The 26,105-nt window shown below is 38.9% G+C and overlaps 1 protein-coding gene across 6 annotated transcripts in view; it reads left to right on the top strand.

The window, feature by feature from the left end:
- The window catches only part of PITPNM3 (PITPNM family member 3), a 51,878-nt gene that overhangs the window by 16,620 nt on the left and 9,153 nt on the right, over window positions 1–26,105 (top strand). For 2 of the 6 annotated variants that reach the window (XM_088177228.1, XM_088177227.1), the window contains 13 exons: window positions 7,277–7,324; window positions 9,072–9,148; window positions 11,135–11,370; window positions 12,075–12,264; window positions 14,359–14,478; window positions 17,067–17,233; window positions 18,544–18,713; window positions 20,179–20,349; window positions 21,344–21,538; window positions 22,338–22,486; window positions 22,573–22,647; window positions 24,108–24,224; window positions 24,863–24,979. In XM_088177228.1, coding sequence (XP_088033354.1) covers window positions 7,277–7,324; window positions 9,072–9,148; window positions 11,135–11,370; window positions 12,075–12,264; window positions 14,359–14,478; window positions 17,067–17,233; window positions 18,544–18,713; window positions 20,179–20,349; window positions 21,344–21,538; window positions 22,338–22,486; window positions 22,573–22,647; window positions 24,108–24,224; window positions 24,863–24,979 — 1,832 coding nt within the window. Of the gene's footprint in view, window positions 1–1,539; window positions 1,603–5,098; window positions 5,238–7,276; window positions 7,325–9,071; window positions 9,149–11,134; window positions 11,371–12,074; window positions 12,265–14,358; window positions 14,479–17,066; window positions 17,234–18,543; window positions 18,714–20,178; window positions 20,350–21,343; window positions 21,539–22,337; window positions 22,487–22,572; window positions 22,648–24,107; window positions 24,225–24,862; window positions 24,980–26,105 lie in introns of those variants that run through there. The other 4 variants (XM_088177229.1, XM_014881173.2, XM_088177230.1 and 1 more) reach the window with 3 other exon arrangements.

Below are 26,105 nucleotides of genomic sequence, written 5' to 3'. Positions count from 1 at the left end.
TGTTTGTGGATAGCTTTTTCCTACAAAAGCTTCCCCTAGAAATTTAGAGAGATGTGAAGATAATCTTCAGGAACACAGATGAATGTATGAGTAGCAAGGTCGAAATGGTTGGTTTAGATTATGTATTAAAATCACAGTAGCAAGATATTTGCAGTAATGTGAGTTTGTGGTGTAGTTGTGGGAAAGTAGGTAATTGGCATGGTTTTGTTTGGTTATTTATTTTAAGGAAAAGAAACATACACCTTTGTAATATGTGACAGCATTAGATAAGATCTGAAGCTTGGTGTGTACAGTCTCTGATGTTTTTTTGACTATGCATTCTTGCACAACTCATGGTTCTCAACACTCTCACCCAAGCATGAGCACATATTTTCTGTCTTTCACCAGAAGGTGTAATTAATCATAGAGTGATTTGGGTTGGAAGGGACTTCAAAGCCCATCTCATTCCAACTCCTGCCACGGCAGGGACACCTTCCACTGTCCCAGGCTGCTCCCAGCCCCAGTGTCCAACCTGGCCTTGGGCACTGCCAGGGATCCAGGGGCAGCCACAGCTGCTCTGGGCACCCTGTGCCAGGGCCTCAGCACCCTCAGAGGCATTAATTTCTTCCTATATCCAAACTAAACCTACTCTCAGTTTAAAGCCTTCTCTCTTGTCCTACCACTGAATGCCCACTGGCCTGCTGAAGAGAAAAGTCAACAAGGCTATTATCCAAGGTCACGAACCCTGCCAGAAGTGGGCTCCTTTTCTGGGCCTTGGGTCACAATATTTGTCACAGTGTTTCCTTCTGCATCCAGTAAAGGATGGAGATTCTCCTTGGCCCTCTTTTCATGGCTGACGTATTTGCAAAAAGCATTTTATGTTGTCTTTTATAGCAGTAGTTTTAAGACTAAGTTCTAGTTGGGCTTTAGCCCTTCTAGTTTTGTCCCTGTGTAACCTCCCAACAGCCCTGCAGTCCTCCCCAGTTGCTTGCCCGTTCTTTCAAAGGTGATGCACTTTCTTTTTTCCTCTGAGCTCAAGCCAAAGCTGTCTGATCAGCCAGGCTGGTCATCTTCCTTGCCAGCTCAGCCTGCATTTTCCAAAATGTAAATGTTACGGAAACCCACGCATGCACACACAAAAAAAGTGAAACAGGCAAAGCTCAAATGAATCTTGACTGTTTCTTGGTTTTAAAACTTAATTTATTAAAAAAAAAAAAAAAAAAAGTGGCCATATTTGGTATTTTTGCAGAAAATAAGCAAGCGAACAAATAACAATGTAATTTCTGGAATAAAGCTTGCCACAGATGATGAATATTTATTTAATACACCCTAATTGAATTTTAAGAGCCATTAGTCAATTTTGTCAGCAACATGCTACTCTTTTACTCTGCAAGTCCAGTTAATTGAATTTAAATGCTTCAAATTAGGATGAATTCTCAGGTATATTGACACAATACGATTTAATTTTTAGTTGTTTAAAACATGACTGACTGTAAAATGCCTGTGAAATTCACTTTTCCTGTGCTTCATATGCCACACATACAGACTGATGGATTGCTTTACTGCTTACCAGCAAAATATTTGGACATGATCAGCTTTCACAACTGGAAATTTTCATATCAGGTGAGTGAAAGGCCTTTCTTTGTCCCATTGCACAAGACTAGGTTACACAGATATTTTCATCTTTTAACAAATTGATTGTCTATCTGGAAAATAGTGCTGACAGGGACGTCGCTTTCTTTCTGGGAGTCATTTAAATTGCTGATTTAGATCAAACTTATTCTTCATATCTACCCCATTACAAGGTAGTGGTTTGGAACTGGGAGGTGCTACTGTGTGCAAGTTGTATTTGGTCTGTGTATGGAAACCCAATTCCTTCTCTTTCTGCACCACCTAAGATTGAGCTTTTTGATTTCTACTGAGTTTTTCTTTAATGACAAGCTTTGTGTTTCTCAGTGGACCATAAAGTGCTGTTGAATTCGTCACATGCACTATGACTCCCCACTACTCTAGCTGCTCTTTATAACTTCCCTTTAGAAAAGTATTTCCTGAGATTTTAAGTGCAGTAAATGCATCACTGAATGAAAACTTTTTTTCCTCTCAGTATCATATCTTTTGGATCTCATTTTTTCCCCATCTAGAGCAAGGGAGGGAAAAAAGGCTGGTTTATATGTGCAGCAGCCTGTTTCTAAGAGTGTTACGGACAATTTCTTGTTCATTCCTTCAACTGCTCTTTCTGTTCTCCTGTCATAATATCCACAAGGCACTGAACAGAACTGGAAGACTAGAATAATGGTTTTGGTTAAGATTAAGTTTGATATGTATCTGTGGAGTAAGCTAATTTATAAAATCATAGAATATCTCAAGTTGCAAGGGACCCATAAGGATCAAGTCCAACTTCCTGTTCCCCACAGGACTACCTAAAGCTAAACTATATGACTACACAGCAGGAGCTTGGAATTCATGTTTCCTGTTGTCTTGTGTGCACAAGGCTGCTAGAAAGACTTAACTTGATGACAGGGCTTCTTCTGTTTTGAGAAAGGTTGGTTTTGTTTTGAGCAGGCTGCGTGAGGATTAGCTTTTCAGAGCACATCTAAGCTCCCAGAAATTGTATTGGGCATTCCAGAGCACTAAGCCTTTACGAAAATGCCTTTGTCTTGTCCCAGACTTCTTGAATTTCTGCTTAGGCCAAAGTAATGCACAAGGTAAGACCATACCAGTCAGAAGGGTAGGATAGAGTGATAGCTGCTACAAAAATTTACCATGATCTTGCCCTGCACCGGAAGGTAGAGATAGGAAAGTGAATGAGGAAGTAATTGTAATTTTATTACTTTGTAGGACACAAACAGTTTTTGATTTGGCTGCAGAACAGTACTGCTTCAGGTTTCCATCAAATTAAGACTATAAGTAGTCTGGTATTACGGAGAAACATTACTGTGAGAGAGAAGTAATTAATCAGCTTCAGGAGATTATTCTTCATCAAATATTCAGCTGGTTTGTTGGACAATAGGTACGAGTCTTACATGTATGAGGAAAGTTTAGCTACCTCATTCTTCAGGTTGATGTTTTTGTGGAAGGAGAAAGACTTTGCAGTCTTTCTGAAAACCATCTATTGTTTCTTGTGAAATAGAATTAATCCCAGTTTAAGTCAACGGTAGAGGCTGTATGGTGTTTAAACGTGTACATATGGTGCTTGGTCAGGAGCAAAGCAGAGGCTGCAGCTCCCTGTGCAGTGGTTAAGTGGAATTTTGGCAAGGAGTAATGCTAAGGTGCTAGCAATCAGCCCTGAGTTAACTGCAAAGTATGACAGAAATGCAGCTGATAATTTGATCTTTAAGGTCAGTTTTTTCAGGCAAGATTGGATTTTTTTTCTCTTGTTCTTCTTCCTTGTATAATTTGTATATTTGTATAATTTCCCTGTATAATAATGGGAAATTTATATATTTATTTCTCACTTGATTCTTTCCTGTCTATAAAAATAATTCAGCATGATTCTATTCTGGTCTTGTTTTTGTTGAATTTTACAGTTCTAATGTTTGAAAAAAAAGTTAATTACTAGGTCAAGGCAATAAAAAGAAAATATTTCAGATAAATTGGGTGTGAATTAGCATTCTCCACTTTAATGGGAATGGTTAATTTTTTGCATTGCACAGTTTAGACATTGTGTTAAGTGACTTGTCAGTTGTGAAGTGGGTACTTACCCATACTGTCTGAAATTATGAGCTGTGTTGAATTGGATCCATTGAACTCCTGCAGGAAACCAGTGTTCCTGTGCAAGACTGGTGCAGGCTGTGGTGTCTTTAGTGGGTTCATCTGGTCTCATTTTTCATTTGCTCACTCATGCAGTCCCCTTTGTCACACCTGCCATGCATTTCAGCGGTTCTCCAACATTTATGCAGTAGTTAAAACATTCAATGTAACAGAAAAATCTTTACACCCTCATGACTGCTATAGTGAGTTTTACCTTGTACTGGTGTTTCTCCCTCTGTCTCTTTCCTCTGAGGGCTGCCTTACCTAATTTTGTCCACAGTGATTGTTCTGTATAAACAAACTTCTCTCTTCCTTCCCTCCAGTGGCATGTGATCTACCTCTCCTCGTCATGCCCTCCTGGAGTCACATAATTAATTAAGTGGTGTTCTTACATATCTGACTGTAGTGTTTATGCTGCTATTAAATATATTGCAACAGCATCTACTGCTGCCTATTAATACTAATATGAAGAGTGGTGAACAGAAAATTTGGCTTAGTGAACATTAGAAAGGAAGGATGGAAGCTACAATAGTCATCAGCATTCCAAAACACATCCGATTGCTCCTATAAAGAACAGATTTTACTTCTAGCTGCAGGTTTTAGAGAGAAGCAGTGGATTAGATTTCTGCAAATCACCACTGATGGCAGTTTATAGTTGGGCAGGTTACTAGTGTTGTGTAACTGCAGTCATTTAATTTTGTGATGCTGTGTGTTCTAGAATACAGCTCAGAAAATGCATGCAAAATGGAGGAAGCTGAATCTACCTGCTAAGATATTTTTTAGCTGAGAGCTGAGTCCTGCTGCAGAGAGCAGTGCTTTCCTTGCAGTCTCTCCCTTTCCATTTTTTAATCTGTATTGAGATCCGGTCCACATGCTGAAATCAGCATGTGTTCTTGCATCATTTTCATTGGCCTAGAGTTTCCCTGGCTGCCATTCCCATGGAGAGGATCATATCATCTGTAGGTATTTCCTTTCCCTGTTCTCACAAGTTTGACATATCTATGCTCACACTAGTGTTACATTTGCTACAGCATTTAAAAAAAATACTTAACAAAACAGATTTTTCTCTTCAGAAGTTAATTTTCACAGGATTCTTGCTGAGGTGAAAGTCATGTTCTAAAGAGGAGCATCAATGTTGTTTGTTCCAGTGGTATGGTTATGTTGTTACACTAATTCAGATTATTAGAATGCAGAAAGTTATTATACCATAAAGCTTGCTGGCACCTTTTTTGGTCAGTATTGCAAGATTGGATGTGTGAGGAAAGAAAGAAGAGAACAATTCCCCTGGTATCTCGTTGGTGCTGAGGTGCATTACTCTGTTCTGCTGTGCTGTCCTCTAATGCTGGACCCATTATTGATGTAATCCCAGGCAAGAGCAAAACAGGAGCCAAGAATTGTACGAAATGCCCTCTGACATCTCAGGAGCACAGCTACATGGATGTGTAATGGCTACAGTCTGCAAATCTAATGTATGTGTAATGGCTATGTACCACAGCATGACACTAAAGGTAACTTTGTGAATCTTATTTTTACCTGTAGCTGCTTTCTCTGAAGAATAGAAATGGTTATTTTTACTGGTGTTACCAATCTTCTGTGCGAAAATAAGGTGGCTTCTATTCTAGTTTTAACACTGCCCAAAAAACACCCTCCTGATTTTTTTCTAATTTTTTTTTAGTAGCATGCAAATAAGAGTAATTGCAGATCATCCTTCAGTTCTGGGACAGAGAAGTGGCATTTTGTTCAGAATATGTTAAATTTACTGTGGGATGAAAATTTAAAAAGTAACTGTTTCATAATTCTACCAAATAAAACTTAATTTTTGTTCTGTAGTGGACGTTCTTCAGTTTCTATCGACAGTTGTTCTTTTGTGATGGAGAGTTTCTATCTGCACAGCCATTCAAAGCTGCCATGGGAAGAAATTTCCTTCATGAAACCCATTGTTTTACATGTTGTAATTTGTGGAATTGTATACAAGCACTTCAGAAGGCTGGTCTGTGCTCTTGGCATGGAGGTCTGGTTTTTGCCTTTAGCTCTCACATTCCTGAGAGCTTCACACATTGTTCCCAAGGGAGCGACTGACTGCTGCTTTGCTTCAGCAGTGACTCTGTCTATGAGCTATTGCAGTTAATATTTCTTCCCTAGTAAACTGAAAGCAGGTTACAGTTGTGACTCAACCTCTTTGGCAGAACAACAGTCTGTGAATTGTCCTGGCAAGGAACTGAAAATGAAAGAGATTGTATGTGAAATTTGGAGATTGCTAGTTCAAATGATTTTCATTCCTCAAAGGTAAGGTATGGCAGTGTACTGCGAGTACAGCTTGCACAAAGAATGGACACAGCAGATTTCTTTGCTGTATATTAGAAGCCTGTCCTTTTTTCTGTCCTTTTTATTCCCTTCAAAACCAAATTGTCAGCTGTGATCGTTGGAGCATCTGAAAAAATAGAGAATAATTACTTTGTACTGCTGCATTATCAGAGAAGTTTAACATTATTATTATTCTTTATGTATTAACCCTAGTTGGATTTAGCACTAAAAGCATTTTTAATTCATGAGATTGAGAGACCGTGTCAACAAGTTCTAGAGTCTTCTTAGGCACCAGGCAGAAGCAGGCAACGGCTGCACGTGCAGTTTTATTCACATATCATAGAGGACCACCAGCTTCCCTGGCCCTTGTCATTTATTCTGTTCTTTGATGCCAAACACATGCAATGGGATGTTGCCTCTGTTGTTGAGTCAGGCTGTGCCCCCCAGGAGGAGAGCTCTGTGTCTGTCACACGTATGAATGTACTCCAGCAGTAGGTAGGTTTTGGGGAAAAAGTAGATGTTGCCTGGGCCTCTGAAGAAAGAACCTAGAGGGGGGAGAGACCTGTGTTCTCATCCCAGCTCTGAGGGTAGATGTAGGTAGAGGTAGAATGATACCTTTGAGTTTTGTCATGGTCAAATGATGGCAAAGATGTTTCACCTCCATGGTAGTAGTGGCCAGAGTGCTGTAGGAGCACTTTATCTATAGGAAGGGCCTTTATTCCCATGTCTCTGTATGTTAGGTTTTTGTATTTAGATCTGAGTACTTGCAACTTCCCTTGGATGGGTGGACTGTGGGAGGGAACGGAAGGACAGAAATATTCTTTAAACAGCTGCTAATTAAATATTGGTAATAAGAATCTGGTTTGTATTGCTAGGTAAGTTATGCCATTTCTTAGTTATTAAGAGATTCAGTGGCTAATGCTACAGATTATCAAATGGATTCTTACCTACATTCCTCTATCAAATAGATTCCTCCCTACCTACTTATAAGTTTCATTGCTTATGATACCTTTCCTGAAATGAAGAGTAAAATCTAGCTTCCAGTATAACCATTTTGATTAATAGATTCCAGCAGTTGTCAAGTGTGTAATGTGCTGATCTATTCCCGTGGATGCCAGTGGGGGTTTTGGAAATCAGTGTAGTAGTAGTCACTTGCAAATATTTGCAGCAACACAGGACAAAAAGTAAAGAACTTGATGTTCATGTAAAGCAATTTTAGTTTACATTGCGCTCTCTTTTGCAGGTGAAGAGTCTGCATTTTGCTCATCTGGCTTTCTACAAGAAAAACAACGTGAGTTGAAGTTGTTCTCATTTATCTTTGTACCAAAGCTATTCGATAACCAGAGATAGTAGTAGCACTTGTTAACTAGCACAGCCTTTGTGGTATGTTACACTGAGAAGAGAAATGCATGTGGACAGATCATGATTCTTTTACATTTTCTTTTAAATTTAATTATTTTCTACCTGGATTATTATAATGTACTGGGAAAGTGCCTTATAGTGTTGGCTGAAATGGTAGAGGTAGAGCTTCACTGGAGGGTGAAGCTGCTGGTGTTCACAATAGCTCACACAGGACAATACAACATGGCTCAATTTGGAGTGTAGGAACCTTCAGTGCTTTGTGCTCTGGACTTCCTTCTCCCACCTCTGCTTAGGGAGGTGCAAGAAGTGTTGCTGTTAAAATTTCTGAGTGCTGTAAGAATGAAAAGTAATGCCAAGCCTGGCATTGCTAGGGTTCCTTTGCTGCTGGTGCCCAACTTCATGAGTGTATTTACATGTGGTTCTGCTTTTGATCTTTCTATGCTTTTGCATTGCTTTCTAAAGAGCAGGAATTGACTTACAGAAGTGTGTAGTGTTAGTGAGGGTGTTGCCTTTCATCACAGTTCTCTCCGTTACCTTTCTGGAGTTCACAGTGAAATGTCAGTTCTTTATTCCTGCAGCTGTGTTCATAAGCACATGTTGTCACTAGGTGCCAACCTCTTCTCTTTTGGAAATCACACTTTTCCCATCTGGCCTGGTGTGGTAACTGGAATTGCAGAGCATTTTGAGTTGACATCCTCAGCTCAGTTTCTTCTCCTCCTGACTATGACTACTTCTGTAGTAGTCATTTATGAGATCTGGTAGTGTATGTGTATATGCGCTGATTCAATGGAGAAACTGTGGAACTTAACACAGCAACTCTCTCATGCTGTGATTTTCAGAGTAGGATTGGGCTCAGTAATGCATGCCATTATTTTCCTATAAACAGTGCAGTTTGCAAAACTGCATCTGCAGTATATTTACAGTGTTCTTTCTCATTTGTTAATAGAAAGCATATGTCACAGTCTTCATGTGAACATATTTCTTATGACAGATTTGTCATTATAAAGGGCTAGCAATAGTGCAGCAGATGGCAAGAAATGGCATCATTTCTCATGAGAGCATGATAATGGAAATAGCAGTTTTCTTTTGGGGCTATCATCACTTTGTGCTTTGTAGCCAACACAAGTTCTCTTTTTTTTTTTCTCCTTTAAATCTCTCCTTAATTAACATGGCAAAATACTAAGGATATTTGAAATGGTCTATGGAATAAAAAAGCAGGACCTGTCTTGATTCTTGGTATGAGTTCAAACTTCCTCTCAAGATCTCAGAAGTTTAGGAATGATCATACCAATTCTCTTCTCCTAAATTCGGTGTACAAAGTTTTTTTTTGGTCATGTATCAAACCCCTGCCTTTCATGCATGCTTTGGGATATTGAATCACTCAGCGTTTTTTTCCTTTCACCTGGCTTTCTTCTCGTGATGATCTTGAGATCTGATATGCTCCAGCACATGAAGAGACACGGCAACGAGTTACTTCAGGCAAAGCTGGAGATGCAGAGCTTGCTTAGTGTCTCTCTGAATCTCTGGTGAACCTACATTGTTCTGTTTGTCTACAGGATTTCCTGTGAACAGAACTTTCTGTCTTGAAATTAGAAATGTGTGTTACCTCCATAGATGTCTGTAAAAGATGTAACAGACAAATATTTATATGACTAATATGTCTCTTTTCCTTTCAGGTGAATTATATAGAACCTCTTTAAGAAAACAAAGGTTCCCTGCACAAGGCAGTATTGAAATACATGAGGACAATGAGGTGAGATTGTTTCTTTAAATAAGCTGTGCTGATTTTCGAAGACTAGACATGTAAAAATACTCTAATATTGTATTAAGTAATTGTAAACTCGTCTGATGGCTTAGTGTGTTTTTCCCTTGTTTAGTAGGTGCACATGCAATCACTGAAAATCTTCACAAGATCTTTAGACATGGCATACTTAGGTGGAAATAGGACTCAATTTTCTGAAGAGAAATTGTTATGTCTGCTTAGTACTTGACTAGAAACGCAGGTTTTATGAGGCAGATTCAGCAACAGTCATGAATTTGGTAATAACAGAATTGCCTTTTTTTAGAAGCAGGAAAGAATTTCAACACATGGTCCTTCCAGAAAACTGATTAAGGTACTCTGTCCACACATAGGACAGGTAATGGAAATGTCTACTTTACCGTTTCTGAAGAACTCAGTCCTACAGCCCCCTTAAAACGATGACAGTCATTGATTGACTTCAGATGTCCAGTCAATTTCGTCCTTGAGCACCTTGTCTAAATCATGGCTGAGCTACTGCTGAGAGACAAGTTAATTTTATTCCCTTTGTGTCTTCTTGTGAAAGATGCCAGTTAAATCCAGCTGAGAGACTTCTCATACCAATGACTTCAGCAGTATTGACCCACTTGAATTTTTCCTTTTTGAATCTTTCAGTTCCACCAAATCTTCAGCAGTGCTGTTTATTTAGAAGCAGACATTGTCCATGGAAGGAACTGCATTTAACTCTTAAAGGGAATTAAATTTCTATTCTGAAAACTGCAATGAAACCTTATGGAGAAGGAAATTATAAATCAGTGCATGGAAAAGTGGAATCTGAAAAATACTCTTATGATTCTCCTGTATTTAAGCAGATAAAAGTCAGATCAGCAAAATGCCTTCACAATGAATACTTCTACTGGATGCTAAAATTCATAGACTGCATAGAGATAGTGGAGCAACCTACAATTCTCTCATTTTCAGCTATTTCTCTGTCACTTTAGCACCAAGTGCTAAAGTTACCCATTTCCCTTCAATCCAGAACTTAAGAATAAACTGTCCAGAACATTGCCTGATTCTGAGTAAATCACCCAATCTAGCATTTAATGATCCTTGGACAAAAAAACATTACTGTTATTTTTGCAGCGTGTTCATATTTGGTCAGGAACTAAAAACCTTCAGGAATGTTATCCAAAGTGAAGAAGGAAATAGCAGTCAAGGTTTAACAACAAAAAATCTAATCTTTTAATCTGTTACTGAGTTCTTGGAGTGCACATGAGTATCAAGGGGTAAAGAGGGAAAAAAAGGTGAAATTGTGAAACATTCAAAATGCCTTTCCAGTTTCAAGTCGGAAATGTCTTGATTATTCTACAAAACATGCTGATTATTGTCCATTTATGTGCCTGCTCACATATTCATAAATTTGTGAGTTTTATGGATATCAGCAATGATGCATTTTTTTACTTTTTCAGTAAGTAATTTTAATAAGAAGCTACCAGTCTCAAAAGTCTGAGATAACTGTATCGTCTGCTTTTGCTGGGTGTTTTCATTGGCAGAGAAATTTGTCTTTTTTGGACTTGTGATGATTTGAATAAGAGCCTTGTCAGTAAATGAAGCAATCACTAGGATACCTAGACAGATGATTGCTTGCGCTGCCTGTGGAGGTTGGAACTTTTCTCCAATCCCAGAGTATTTAAAGTAGCTTCTGATTTACATAAAGCTGTCTTAATCTTTGTTGATGTGAAACCTACATCTGTGCTGCACGGGGGTTTGTGTCAGAGCACAGTGGACTCTGTATGATTCAGACCTACTTGAATTAAATGGAGCACAGGACATGCACACGTGCACACACACGCTCCCACCCACTGCAGTGAAAGCAAATATCACAAAATTATCATCATGGGGGTGGGAGAAAAAAAAAATCACTGCTAATGTTGACGCTAAGTAAACTAACAAAGTCCATAAAAATGCCTCCTCCTTTCCTATTTTGTGTTTTTCTCACAGGAAGGAGTTCAACACCAGAACTGCAAAACTCACGTGTTAATTTTGATCCTACATGGGGGGAACATATTAGACACTGGAAGTGGAGACCACAGCAGCAAGGTGGCAGACATCAACACCTTCAGTTCTGTGTTTGAGAAAGTGACCCGAGCCCATTTCCCTGCCTCTTTGGGCCACGTTTTAATGAGACTTGTTCCCTGCCCAGCAATCTGTTCAGCAGCTTTCTCTCTTGTTTCCAGGTAAGTCGATTTGCATTCCCTGGTGTTTGGTTATGCATTGTGGTTTTGAATGATTTTTTGTGACCCATATATTTCATAATAAAATTTTGTGAATCATTGTTAATCTTTTGCTGACTGCAAGACTTGCAGCGATCTTCATCCTTTTCTAAGGAGAAGAATTTGTTTTAAAAAATATTTTTATTGGATGTATCCACTTCAGTAGCTGCTCTACCTCAGCTGCTTTTTCAGTCTTGAAATTCACTCATTGAATGAGAGAGTGTTTTCAAGTAACATTACTTTCTGTGGCATAAATATTCTCTTCTACAAGTACAAAAAGGATTAACTGCTGAACTCTGGTGAGAGGAGGAGAGAATCAGATTTTCCTGATTTCTGTATTTCTAAGCAGAGAGACACTTCTCTTTGTTTTGTCTTGGGCTTCCCTAAGTGATGGTTGCTTTTAGAGTCTTTTTTTGTTGCAATATAGTGCTCAGAGTTAAATTTGAAGCTCATGCAGAGCAAAAAACCCTGCAGAAGAGTTGAGGAGGTAGTAGAGCAGTAATGCCTTGGGTTTTTTAAGGAGTTGAATTCTCTGAGAAGATCATCCTTCCTGTGTTCGCTCATTGTGAACTGTAGTAGCCCAACCCATTTCTGTTAGTAGCTGTTCATTCTCTAAAGCTGTGTGCTGCCTCTTGCAGTTTTCCTGATGATAACCTGTCCTTTTCTAGCCTAAATCCCTACAGCTATGATGAGAGCTGTCTCAGCAGCAGTGAAGACCACATCCCACTGGCTGCCTTGCCTTTGCTGGCTGTTTCATCTCCTCAGTACCAGGATGCAGTTGCCATGGTGATCAGTAGAGCAAATCAAGTTTACAATGAGTTTCTCAAATCTGCTGATGGGGCTGGTTTTAATGGACAGGTAGGATTATTTTCTCTTACATCAAAGTGAGATTTCTTCAGAGCAAGGCTGTTTCAGCCATTGTGTTGAGGGGTTTGAGTAATGAGCATGGGACACTACAAATATGATGAATGAATGTTAGCATGGGATCACCTACACAAAATGCCAGAAACATGCACTTCCTTTAAGTACAGTGACCTCCACACTTAAGAAAAAGAAAGAAAATACATTTAATATAGGGTATGGTGTAAACTTTGAAGGGAAGCATGTGTCTTATTACACAAATTCTTTTCCATGGCACTCATAAGATTATGCTGTGATATATTAGTATTTTTAGACTAAAATTTGGTTGGAAGCCAGTTTTACTATGTGTAGTAAGCTGCTCTTGGTTAAAGCATCAAACCAGCCCACCTGCAGTGACAGAACATAATGAATGGTGAAATTATGTAAAGAAGAATGATGCCAGTTACAAATATAATATGAAAATGTTCTCAATAGAACTTTAGTGTTATGATCTTTTTCTTTGACTAAGCTGTTAAAAAGTCTCCCTGTTGTGGTTTGCAAATAATATATATTACTTCCTGTGGAAGAGTCTGCTTGAACTCTGTATGTTCCATAGAATTTTCACCATCAACTACCAGCACTGTTAAAATGGAAGTGACTTCTCTGTGCTCTCTAAAGTGCTTTGCTTTTGTCCTTAGATAGAAATTTCAGCTCTGCCTCTGAATAAGTCCTGTACTGATTGAATATATATCATATATCCTGACATGCACCCTATGTAGATCTTTCCTTTCATATTTTTGTCTCTTCTGTCAATTTACATTGCAAGTTCATTAGATCAGAGATTGCCATTTTGATTTTATATAGTGTCTGGAACAAATTAACTCACTTCCCTTAATGCCAATAATACTAAGGATTAGAAACACAATGGTAAATTGAAGAAGATATTGCCAACTCCCTACAAAAAGTGCTGTTAATTTTATTAAGGTTACCTGTATCATAAGATTTTCAGCTCTTTATGGGCTTCATTATGCAGCATAGGAATTTGAAAATCAAAGAGTAAATTGGCATGCTGTTCAATTGTATACAACTTTAGAAACAGAAATGCCTTATGATAGATATCACCTCAGTGTATTTTGATGTGGTTTTTTAATAATTTTTGTTGAGTACAAGAAATGTACTCAATATAGGAAGAATGCTACATGGATATGCACTGAGATGAGTTTGGGATTTTTTTTCCCTACCTGCATCTTGAAGAACTTGCTTTTTCTAACATTTTTCACTTTAGAGAAAACATGCACAACATCCTGTATCCAAAACTTGTAGTTTAATGTTGTAGTCAAGCTGAATTAAGTTTAGAAGGAAGTTAAGGTTTGTAATATCTTCTGTTATGCTAATCAGATTTGGGAACAACAGATTAGACAATTGCTTCAGTTTGAGCATCATAAGGAGAGGCTAGCTGAAGCATGTTGTCAAGCTGTTACTCCTGCACAGACACACACAGGGCAACAGGGGACAAAGAATTCTTGTGTGGGATGGGGAGGTGTTCAGTGCAATTGGCTTGTGAGGGAGATTCTAGTGTACCATAAAATTACTTCTGAATTCCCAGTTTTAATAGAGTATTTTGAATTGCCAGATCCATACTATGAAGGTGGCTTCGATATTTATATTAAATGTGAAGCAAGAGTGAATCTGTCTGCTTAATACCTCATTTGAAAGTTTTGTTCCCTTGTCTTGACAAGAGAGTGCCAATCTGTAAGGTTCTCTTCCCTGCATGACTCTGTAGGAAATGTTAAGTGGCTTGAAATCTTTGTGACACTGGTCGTCCAGGGATTTGGACTTATCGAGCTGGAATCTGGCTGCAAGCAGCTGGAAGAGGTCTAATCCATTTGGCAGAACTCCCACTCATCAAAATAGTCCTTGGGACAGATATTCTTCACATAGGGCATATTTTGGGTGATAAAAGAAAGTAGAAAAAGTCGCTGCAATATAAACCAAAGTGTAAAAAACAGTAACAAGGGGATGAAGTAAGACAGAAACTCCTCTGCATTACTGTGATGTTTTTTGTGTCTTTTAAAAATTTGCTACATCTCAAAAAAAAAATCTTTTTTTCAGGTGTGTCTTATAGGTGACTGCATTGGAGGAATTTTGGGCTTTGATGCCATCTGCTATAATTCTAATACAGCTTACGAGAGTCGGAACACTAGCAGGAGAGGAAGCATCAGCAGCATCCAGGTGAAGAGAAAAAAATACACACAGCTGAAACCCTATAGATTCATTCCATGGAGGAAATTAGCTCCATATAAGCCAGAGGAAATTTAAGGATTTGGTAAATTGCTATGATAGAATGGGATTCTGCCCATGTATCAAAAATTTGCTGTTAAAAATGAAGTCGTCAGCTTCAGTTTTATGATGTGCAGAAATCAGTAGTGAAGGCTTTATCTGTTAGCCTTTAAGGTAAGGTTACCAAGTGCTCTATATTATATCCATAACGGGAGCTGCAAACGTCCTTGCTCAGAAGTCTGCCATTTTTATCAAAATACTTTCTTTTGTTCTTGTGTTCTTTCTTTTGTTCTTTTCACCTGGGGTCTGGAATTCCTTACACTACTTCCCAGGGGCAGTCTAGCGTTAAGACATACTACGAGTAAGTTTTGGTGATTAGTGAAAGTGTCTCTTTCTTCATAAAGAATGCAAGTCACTTGTGGATCTGTGAATGGACCACTATACAAGTGCTGCATTTGCACAGAAGATAGGATGCATTCTCCCTGTGATCCAGGAAAGATTTTATGGTAGTAAAAGTACAGGTTTTTAAAGTAATGCTAGCATTTAGACTTCATTATTGTGTGCAACACAGTTCAAAAAGAAAATTGAAGTTCAACTGATCTTATGTACTTCAGGCTCAAGTAGGTGTGATAAATTAGAGCTGACACTGTGTGAGGTGCCTGAGCTCTGTTCTTTGGCTTTGTGACCCTGGCAAAATTGTTTCATCTCTTTAGTTACCTCCCTTCAAAAATGGCTTCAGTGGTATACCAGCCTTCTTGGTTCAATCGAGAGCTACTTGTGGTGGGAGTACTCTCAAGCAAAGAGACATCCTCTAAATTTTTCCAGGAAGGAGAACTACCATTAATAACACGGCTTTTGGGATAAGACTATTCACTTGCCACAGAAACCAGGAGATTCTCTTGGCTGTTGGAGGCTGTAGGTAGAACTGCATTGGAAGGTTCATCTCATAGCTCATATGCCCTATGAACTTGTTCTTTCTGTAGCTTCAGAGAAACAGATTCAGTTGGCATGTTTTCCATGGTCTGTCTGCATGTCTTTTACTCTGCCGTGCCCCAGACCTCACCTGTAAGCCTTACCATCTCTTTTCCTTTATCTTGTCTAGTTGGAGTTTTACACATCCTGCAAGTTGCTTAAAAGTACCAATCATGACAATGTAATTGGACTCAGGGCTCTTGATGTTAGGGCTTGTAAAGAGTGTTTCAGTGACGCTTTAACAGTGGAATGCAGTGGCATAATGCTGTTATGTCCAGGAAGACAGAAACGGAGACTGGTGGTAGAGAAAACATGGATGAGTGTTGGGAGGCAGATGTAGGCAAGAAGGAAGAGAACAGCTTTGAATCCTGGTCTCTTATACAATTCTGAGCCAACTTTGCAGTGACCTTCTCTAGGGTCATCACACAGAGATCTAATCCCATGTCTTTCTAAAACTAATTTTTCTTTCCTCATTGAATTTGCCTGTGCCTACCCCTCCACTTTCTCTCATGAGGATGCTATAGACTGCTGTGAGGTCTCCCCTCAGTTCCCCTTTCTCCAGCCTGAATAAGCATGAAACCTCAACTGCTTGCTCATATGGCTTCCCCTTCAGACCCTTCACTATTTTTGTAGTGCTTCTTCGGACACCCTCTAATAACTTTTTTACTTTTCTTGTATTGTGGTGCCCAAAACTGCAGGCAGAACTCAAAGTGAGGCTACACCAGAGCACAGCAGGACAGTCACGTACCCTAGACTGTCTGGCAATGCTGTGCCTGATGCACCTCAAGATGCAATTGGTCCTCCTGGCTGCCTGGGCACACTGTTGATTCCTTCCTGTTCGACTTGCTATTGACCATGACCTCCAAGGTGCCTCTCTGTGTGCCTGCTCTCCAGCCTCTCATTCCCCAGACTTTATGCACACTCAATAGAAAAAAACAGATCCTGCATGCCTCATACACGATCTCATGCATGAATGAGGTGTGAGGTTCAGTCCAGTGGCATTTATTTTGAAAAGCATTATCTGCAGCTTCAGGGACAATGCTGGTGCAAGCTGCAGAAGTGCTGGAGGAAATTAAAAATAATTAAATAATGAACAATAAATAAATAATCTTAAGGCTGTGGTACCACTGGTCTCCTCTTGCATCCTGCAGAAGCTAACATTTTCAAAAAATCAGATCCCATATCCATGGAACATGATGAGCATCATCATTAATGTTGTAATGTGCACTTTATGCACTCAGGTAAGACCCCTTCCCATTATCTTATGATATTTATAGTTCTCTAAGAATGATGAGGTCATGAGGGATAAAGCTTTTGTGTTACTCCTTTTCACCCATTGCACCCCTCTCCACCCTTAAATTCCTGATTCTCCTTCTGGCTTTTAGGCTATTATCTTGAAGGGAAATTTAGTCTTCATCTCTTTTCTACTGCAAAGAGAAATTTTTAACCCCTTCCACCCTTTGTTGGATAAAGTGAGGTCATCTCTATAAATGCAGGCATTTCATGTAAGCTCTTTTATATTTTGTTATCTGTCTAAATCTTCCCTTTGCTCTGTTCATTTTCTGAAGGAAAATCCACTCTTAGCAGAGGACTCCAGTCTGGATGACAGCAAACAGCTGAGCAGAAGCACTGTTGACATCTCGGGAGTCATGGAGGATGAGAAGCCTCGGAAGCAGAGTGACTCATCCACGTATGACTGTGATACCATAACCCAGCATCATGCATTCCTGTCCAGGTAAGCAGTGCTCCATGGCTGACTAGAAGAAATGGGCTTGTCATTGAAAGGAGCCTGTTAGCAAGAGAGGCATTGTTATTGTCTGTGGTATGTTTCTGGAGGATTGCTTAAAGTTCTCGTCTGTCCCTCAGAGAAAACTATGGATTTAGTGGGTCTAGTATGAACATACTCACATCTGGAGAGGTTTTTTATTTAATCTTTATTTAGTTGTGAGGGTTTTAAACATGCAAAAATGAATGCACAATGTTCTATTTCTTCAGTACAGCCCACTCAAAACAAGATGGATGAATATAATTGTAAATTTCTGTTACCGATTTCTTTCTAATGATCCTTCTGATTTCACTTTCAGGACGTTTATTATTCTCTAGTGAGATAATTGCTTTAGGTGCTCCCATTGGTCTAGAAGCTATTCAGATCAGCTTTAAAACAACAACAAAAAAGCGCCCTGCATAAACATTTGGCTTACATGATGAAAGGATTGAGGGGAGAAGTTAACTTAGTTTTCCTTTATCCTAAGAAACCTTTGAAATACATGGGATGGGAACATAAACATTCCCTTTTTCTCATTGTTCCTGCTGGTTCTAAGCTATTTGGGTTTTTACTTAATCTGAATTATTTGGGCTTTTGGTTCCTCTATCAATCATCCTATTTCCTTTCTTTCATTGTGAGTGATGCAGAGGAGGAAGTCTTACTGTGTGTTGAAGTTTCAGTTCTGCTAGAGTTGAGTATAGTGCAGACTTACTACTGTGCTTTATTTCAAGTCTGGTATTTTTCCTAGTAGCAAATAAAGGTAATTCTATAGGTAATTCTAGTCTATTCTTGCTTTGACTGAATGTCCTTTGCTTTGTTTTTGTTGACTGTTCTGTATTCATTTTGAAACCATTGCATTTTCTTGACATCAGTGTGTTGTAGAATTTTTCCCTCTGAGACAGAATGGTTGTTTTTCTCTTTTTGCAACTGAAAACATGAGGATGTTTTTGGTCAGTCACTTTTAGATTCTTTTACAGGAGAAATACTGTGTTATATTTAAAGCAGTAAACTTAAATATTCATGGTCCTTGCAAAACTTTACCAAGTGTTCTGTAGAATACTTCCAGGAAACTCTTGTATGTTGAAGGTAGTTAATTTACTGAACAGCCTCACTGAAAATCATGGCTGCTACACTGCAGTATCATTTGACAGTTTTAAGGTGTATAGCTTGGATTTAAATGCCAGTGCCAGAGCTTTCTAAGCATCCTGTTTCAGGAATTTTTATTTTTTTTTTCTGAATGCCCTCTTTATTATTTTTGATTCAATATTTTCTTTGTTCAGCATCCACTCAAGTGTGTTGAAAGATGGTGCAGATCTTCCTCCTGTGGATTCCAGTCTCTCAGAAGTAAATCTGGGCCGATTTGAATTTGAGGTGTCTGATTTCTTCCTTTTTGGATCACCGCTTGGTTTGGTGCTGGCCATGAGGAGCACTGTTCTGCCTGGTCTGGATGGTAAGCTCTCACGCAAAAAGGAGGTAAATAAAGGAGCCTAGTTAAAGTCAGGGAGTGAAGTAAGTTTCTTCCTTTAAGAGGTGGGACCGTTAATGCTGGTAGGTACTGAGGGGATGAGGATTGTTCCAGGGATGTCACTGCTCGCTTCCAAATATGTCCCGTGTTCTGCTGTTAATCATCTATTCCATGTCATACATCATGAGGCTCTCACTTCACCAAGGATCAGTCCTTGAAAACAATGCCAAAAATAATACCTCTGCTTGGTTCAGCATTAGCTCTTGTTTGTGTCTGGCTTCACGGGTGGATTTGGCCCTCGGGTGTGTTGCTTGTGAGCCATTCTTCCTCTCTAGTAACAGAGCCGAGTGATCAGACACAGAGAGGATTTTTTTTAGTTTTATTTCTAAAGCATCTGGATTTTTAGAGTTTTTCAGTTAAAAGCTTACTTTACTTTTCATTATTCAGCACATGCTTTGTCTCTTTTCATGACATGAGCCTGGAATAGCACAGCATCTTTATAGGAAATTATACATTCGTTTATCAGGTGAGGGAGAAAATCTGTTGCAATAATGAGAAGAGACAACAATTCAGAACTCCAAGGGTTTTTTTTCCTAACCAGTAGTCCTTTCTCCAGTCTCTGCTCTGCTACCCTCCAGACACTTTGACAGGAAAATTTCATGTTAATTTACTAGTATTTTAAAGTGTTTTCTTCAAATTAGCTCTCACTTCCATCCTTTCTCTGGTATCCTGCAAAGGAGAATATGCTTTGAGAGCAGCTCAACTGATGGGCATTTCAAACACATTTTGAGGTGAGCAGTGTCTACTTGAAGCATAATTAGTCTTTAGAGGTGCATATGATAAAAGAATCCCATTTTAAACTGATAATTGTGACACAGTTGAGAGGAAAACAGACAAATTGAAACCTATCATGCAGACAGTTGGAAATTAGTTGAGAAGAGCCAGGTGCCCTCTTAACTGAAATTAGAAGTAGAAAGCTACCTGAAAATGTGACAAGTAAAATTCAGATGCATTTATTTATTTGTTTTGCTAGAATCAATTTTTATAATATAAGGGAAGGTTCTGCTGTCCCCTAGGTTTAAGTACTCTGGATGTCATAAGCCCGTCAGACCATTTTGCTGGTAAATATTTCAAGAGCATCACAACTATAATGCTCAGTAGTATATTTACAAGATTTTTAACTTCATTTTTCTTCCTTGCTTCCACCTGTTTATCTTCTGCTGCTCTTCACATTTCCTATGTGCCCACATCTCAGATTGTGATGTCTCTGTAAACTCCTGTGCAGTGAAGTGTTCTTTATATATAAAATAGGAAACAATTGAGTTAAATTTCTTTCGGCCAGGTGTGTGCTAATCTGGAAAAAACCATATTAACTATGTTTCTGTACAGACTCCTTGCAAATTGAAAAGAAGCAATACTGACCTCTCTCTCTGTTTCATTCTCATCCAAGTATGCCAGGTCCGACCAGCCTGCAGCCAAGTGTACAGCTTCTTTCACTCTGCTGACCCCTCTGCCTGCAGACTTGAGCCCTTGTTGGAGAAAAGATTCCATCTTCTTCCTCCATTCAGTGTCCCACGGTACCAGAGATACCCACTAGGGGATGGAAGATCTCACCAGTTAGGTACAGTGCCTGTTGTCATAGCTCTCATTGCCTGTTGTTCTTTTAAGTGTTCCCTCCTTACATAGCTCAAGAGAATTTGAAATAGCAATGTGCTAGCATACTAAAAGCAAGTCATCTGGGACTAAGCACAGACTTAGCAAGTGTGGAACCAAAGAAGATTAGTAAGAAAAAAATATTCTTATGCATTAGGTTTGTGTTACTAGTGTGTTAAAAAGAAGTTGGAAGGTGATACCACTGTTCTAGTTGAAGTGTCACTTGGAAAATTCCATGTCTTTGACTATCATTTTAAACAATTTATTTTTACAATGAGTTGACCTTTGCCTAGATCTTCAACCACTGAGCAGTCTTGATTGCTCTTCTCCTAGGTGGGATACCAAACGATAGTTATGTTGGTAATAAAGATTTGAATCCAAGAAAAAAAAAAAAACAGAAGTAGATTGATTTCTGGAGAAGAAAAAGGAAGGGGTGGATGAGCACCGTGCTAGTAGAAGGAATCGTGCTTTTTTATTTTATAGGAAATAAGGTAAAATCATACAGGCATGAAGTATCTTCGACTCGTCACATAATGCAAAAAGGGACATTTTGCTAATGTCAGAAAGAGGACTGGAGAAGTATCACAGACTCCCAGGGCTGTGCATTCTTCTCAGAAAATGACTTTAAAATGAGTAGGATTGAGTGTGAAGTAAAATGTCATCCCAGAATGACTACTCGGTTTGGAAGATCCTGGCCAAAAGCACCCAGCTGCTGTTGCACATGCATGGCAGTAGGGTGTGTGCTTTCTCCATACAGTCGTGCTGTGACATGCTATTCTCACTCTGAAGGACATTTCATCCATGGGCTTTGAATGTGATATTATTCAGAAAAACGCTCATTAACCCTGTATTTTAAAATAAATTAATAAATAAGGAAATAAGATATATACACAAACAATGATTTCAAAACCATGGTGTGCATCCCTTTATTTAAATGTTATTTTCATTTTTGCAACCTGCAGGTGATGTTCTCCACAATCACAGTGCTCTATTCCTTGAGAATAGCTCTTTGAACATGCCTTTCTCTCAGGAGAGTCCTGAATCTCCAAATACATCTGATCAACCACAAGGGAAAACAAGAAAGCTGAGCTTGGGCAGCACAAACAGTGAAAACTCCGGGTCAACTGAAAGCTTGTCATCAGCATGCCTCACCAACAGTGAGTGAAGCCTGGTGCCATGTGCTATTGGATATGGCAACAGCCTTTCCCGTCACATTGTTTCTGTGAAAAAGTTGATTATGAAAAGATATCTATTTGGAATTTGGGAAGAATGAGAATAGCCTGTTTCTGCAGTTCTACATCACACAAGTTATCTTTCTTTTCTGTTTTTAATTAGATAGATAAAAAAATAGGAAAGGAGACACAATTAAGGTGCCACTCATAAATAGCCACAAGAGTTTCATAGTAACAGGGGTTTATGATCATATTCCAGGTGTGAAGCAGTATAGGTAGATAAGATTATTACGATTATTAAGATAATTAAAGTGCTATAAATCATTATATTGTCCTGCTATAGACCACAGTCTGTCTGTCTGTATATCTATCTATCTATCTATCTATCTATCTATCTATCTATCTATCTATCTATCTATCTATCTCAATATTTGCTTCACTGTTTGAGAGGCACTTGCAATTCTTACTCTAGAACATGATCATGAAAGTACTAATGTTTCACTGTACATTTTCCGTGGACCAGAAAGTGGTGGGGATAATGCTGAGGTGATTTCTGCCTCCCAAAACTTGGACCCTGAAGAACTCTTTAGATGGCAGGCAGTTAAGTGATGGTGCAATCAGTAAAAACAGTACTTTCATGAATGATAGATACCTTTAACAGACTCGAAATGTCAAGATAAAGAAAGCAGAAGACTTAATTCCATTATCTAGCTCAAAAGTGAAGACAGCAAGAAATGTATTGGTATAGAAATTTATGCTATTTTGTTTGTTTCATTTTTTGTAGTTACTGCAAAGTGGTGGGGAACAAAACGAATAGATTATGCCTTGTATTGTCCAGATGTGCTGACAGCCTTTCCAACGGTGGCCCTGCCACATCTCTTTCATGCCAGCTACTGGGAATCAACAGATGTTGTGGCATTCATCTTAAGACAGGTAATTGTTCTTCTTCTTTTTCTCTCTGCAACAGAGAACCTTGTGATTGTTAATTGCATTTTCCAAGGGTGTCTTTTAATCTTTAGATCATTAGATGGCGAACTGTGTGTGCATCACATACGAGTGCATGTAGGAGTGACACATCTGGATTTATTGGAGAGGTAAAGGGGACAGTGAGCCCACCATTAGCACTGCTGACTTTTTGACTGGTAATATTGCACCTTTATGCACACTCACCCTTCCCATGCCCCAGATCAGTCTAACCCTGTATTATATATTAGTTTTGTCCTGTTTTTGAAGGAATAAGCTATCCCCAGCCTTAGATAATTATATATCTCCCTATTAAGCATGAAATTACTAGCATACATCTGATAGTATACCAGTTTGAAAGTAGAGCTTCCATAAGAAAGCTGAGTCTCTCATTTACAGGAGATTTTCTTAGCCTTGTAGGTACATTACAGCTTTTAGAATTTAATAAGCCTTTCAAGCACTTAGAACATGTCTGTAAAGCAGTATGTGAGCTTACAGCACTACATAAAGGATTGGTTCGTTCCAGTACAGTCTGGATCTTCTGCCCTTGTTGGGGGTTAAGATTAAGACTAATGGCTCCTGAATGCCCTGTGGATGCATATATTGCCTGCACATTACCTCTAGTGAATAGAATTTATGCCAATTTGTTGAAAACCATGCTTACTTCTCAACATTACTGTGATTTGTTGCAAGCCAGCTGCTGTGCTGGCTCTGATTGCAGCATGATTTTACTCAAGGGACTTCTTGTAAGACATCTTTTAAAATTATTCTAGACCAATCTTCTAGCAAGGGCACCGAGACTGTAAAACTTCAGCACAGAAAACGAGCCGTTCAACTTGAAAAATTTTCTTATCTATTTCTCATTCAAAAAAGCTATTTGTGATTGCAGGTACAACCCACAGATTTCAGTGAGACCGGGGTTCTGTTTTCAATTGAAATGTGGCATAACCCACACCCAGATTCTGAATTCTGTGGGTTGTGTCCTGAAATCTGAGTTGGACGTGCAAGTTTCTTGGTAAGTGTATGATATTTAGGTTGTATGAATGTGTATGAAATAAAAGGGTTCTGCATGTTCACAAGTTGGACTTCAGTGGGTCCTTGTGGGTTCTTGTGGGCCCCTGCCTATCGCCTACTGCAGTAGCAATACCCAAAAGGGATAAGAAACATTCTCTCTGAGTAGATGTGTAGCAAATCGATACCGACTAAGTCAGGGATCTGACGTCTTCTTCAAAAAGGACATTAAAAATGCTTCTGTGGTTTTAAGCTGTTTGACTGACTTTGCAGACCATCGTCAAGACAATGTGACTGTCACTTGGTACTACCCTAATGTTTTCACCATTTTCTCTGGAGGAATGTGCAGGCTCTGTGAAAAATGAAAAAGCTGTTCAATAAGTATTTGAAATTAAGTGTTGGCCAACAGAATGAAAGCAGTTTGTTTGTCTGTGCAGTTAGTGTGAACATATGGCTTTACCTCTCTCTGCTTCCATTGTGCTTTTGGCTCTGCAGTGTCACTCAGCTGGGGCACCAGTGTAATTTCTCTTTCTTTGCCAAGTACCACGTCACACACTTTATTAAAATACTGATATTTCAGGTGATGAGGTATGAAAATGTAAATTTTAAGGAAAGTGACAACCTGGATCCAGAAACACTAAGTCTCTCCAATCCACGAGAAAAATGGCTACGCAAAAGAACACATGTCAAATTGAGGGTAAGTTTAACTCTGAATACATATGGCAGCTGTGGAACATGGGTTTGGCAGAAATTTAAATGGAGTTTTATCTCCCCGAGTAAGAGTTTGCATCACTGAATATCACTAAAGAGCTGAAAACTGCTAACTTAATCCAGAGGCAGTCAGATTAATGGTTAGGGAACATGAGCAATTTTGTCTTCATTTATCATTTCATGTTGGGAGAAGGTACATTTCTTTCTTTAAATAACAGACAACCCCTAAGTTTCCATTATGCAAAGGTTCTTTTATGCTAGACAAATCCACAGACCAAGCAAAAATATTTCCTCCTTTCTTCAGGTACTAATTCAGTTAAAATTCATGTGCCCTGCACATAATTATGTGGCTCTATGACACCACTTCAAGTGAAAAAGAATTGGCTTTTTCTTAAATGTTCTCTCTTATTTGGTCGTCCTGAGCACTCTCTCTAGAAAGTCTGTTCAGGAACCCACCGTTACTGGGAATCCAGCTCCAGCTGAAATGGGTTTGCAGTGCACTTGATGTACCTCAGACGTACTGTCCAGAACTACACTTCTCTGTCACTGTTCATAACAAAATAGAGACAGCAGCCTCGTGACGAAAACAAACAGCATCCTTCCCATCCTCTGCTCTTATTTCAGAATGTGACTGCTAATCACCGAGCTAACGATGTCATTGCAGCAGAAGATGGTCCTCAGGTACTAGTTGGGCGCTTTATGTATGGACCTCTGGACATGGTGGCTTTAACAGGTGAAAAGGTGAAGTCTGAGTAATCCATTTTCTTTCTTTAGTAGAAACAGTTGTTGAATGTAGGACACGTACAATGTCAGGGAAAGCCTTAGAGTGAGGGGAAATATGTCACTAGGCCCCTACAACTTAATAAAAAACATGCTGTAAAGTGGGCTTTCCTGAGAGTTGACCTTTTTCTGAGCTCTCATCTCTCTTTACCTGATTGTGGCTCTCTGCTTTGGTTAGTGGTGAGTGTGCTGCACAGTGGTTTCTGAACCTGCCATCCAGTTGTAGCACATACTGGAGACAATTAACTTTCTGAGGAAGAAGAAAAATGAATTTTGTAGTAGTTGACAAAGCACTAAAAGAAAATCATGTATCATCCTATCCAGATAAAACAAATAGATAAAAGAATAGGATTTCTAGAGGCTAGGTGGCTGCTGTATCTTACACATGGGCAAGTAAAGATTAGTTTTAGAAATTAGTCGTAATGTGGCATAATTGAAATCCTAAAGCTGCCTCCAGAAGCCAGGCTTACAGCTAATAAAACCAAGCATAAAGTGAACATATTTTTTCATATTCACTGAGATTGTAAGAGTTTCTGTGCAAATTAAGAGAGCGATGCTGCTGAACTGAGGGCAAAACTGAAGCGTGGAAGCTTCACTTGGCCTGTTTCTGGCCCAGCAAAATATTTAAAATATCCTTTATGTTAATTTGGTTTAAATATTTCAGTTGAAGAAAACCATATTGATGAAATCTTTTGATAATTTGAAGTGTTTTGGTTGTAGGCAAGGTTATGATTTGAGAAAGATTTTTGTCTCAATAACCAGATGAAATTTTTTAATTTTAGTGTGTGAAAAAGGTAATATAGCTGTGCAAGATACAGTTGTCTTTGTCCTAGTTTACGGTTCCTCCCAAATTTCTGACCTGTATATCTATGTTTGACATGTGCAATGCTAAGATCAGGGCTTTAAATTATGAAGACAATAAAAGGCAATAAGCTTTTGTATTGTATGTTAGGAAGCATTTACTTATTGAGAGAACTCTCTTTGAAGTTCTTACTGAGTCATGAAGTTCCTTCAAACTTCCTTGTATAGTACCAGCCATGGCTGGAGATATTAATATTATCTAGGCTTGGCAGGCTTTGTAAATAGG

The sequence above is a fragment of the Sturnus vulgaris genome, chromosome 21, assembly GCF_052056855.1.
Source record: "Sturnus vulgaris isolate bStuVul1 chromosome 21, bStuVul1.hap1, whole genome shotgun sequence".
Taxonomy (NCBI): domain Eukaryota; kingdom Metazoa; phylum Chordata; class Aves; order Passeriformes; family Sturnidae; genus Sturnus; species Sturnus vulgaris.
Note: the sequence above shows the minus strand (reverse complement) of the source record. Positions and strands in the feature narration are given on the sequence as shown.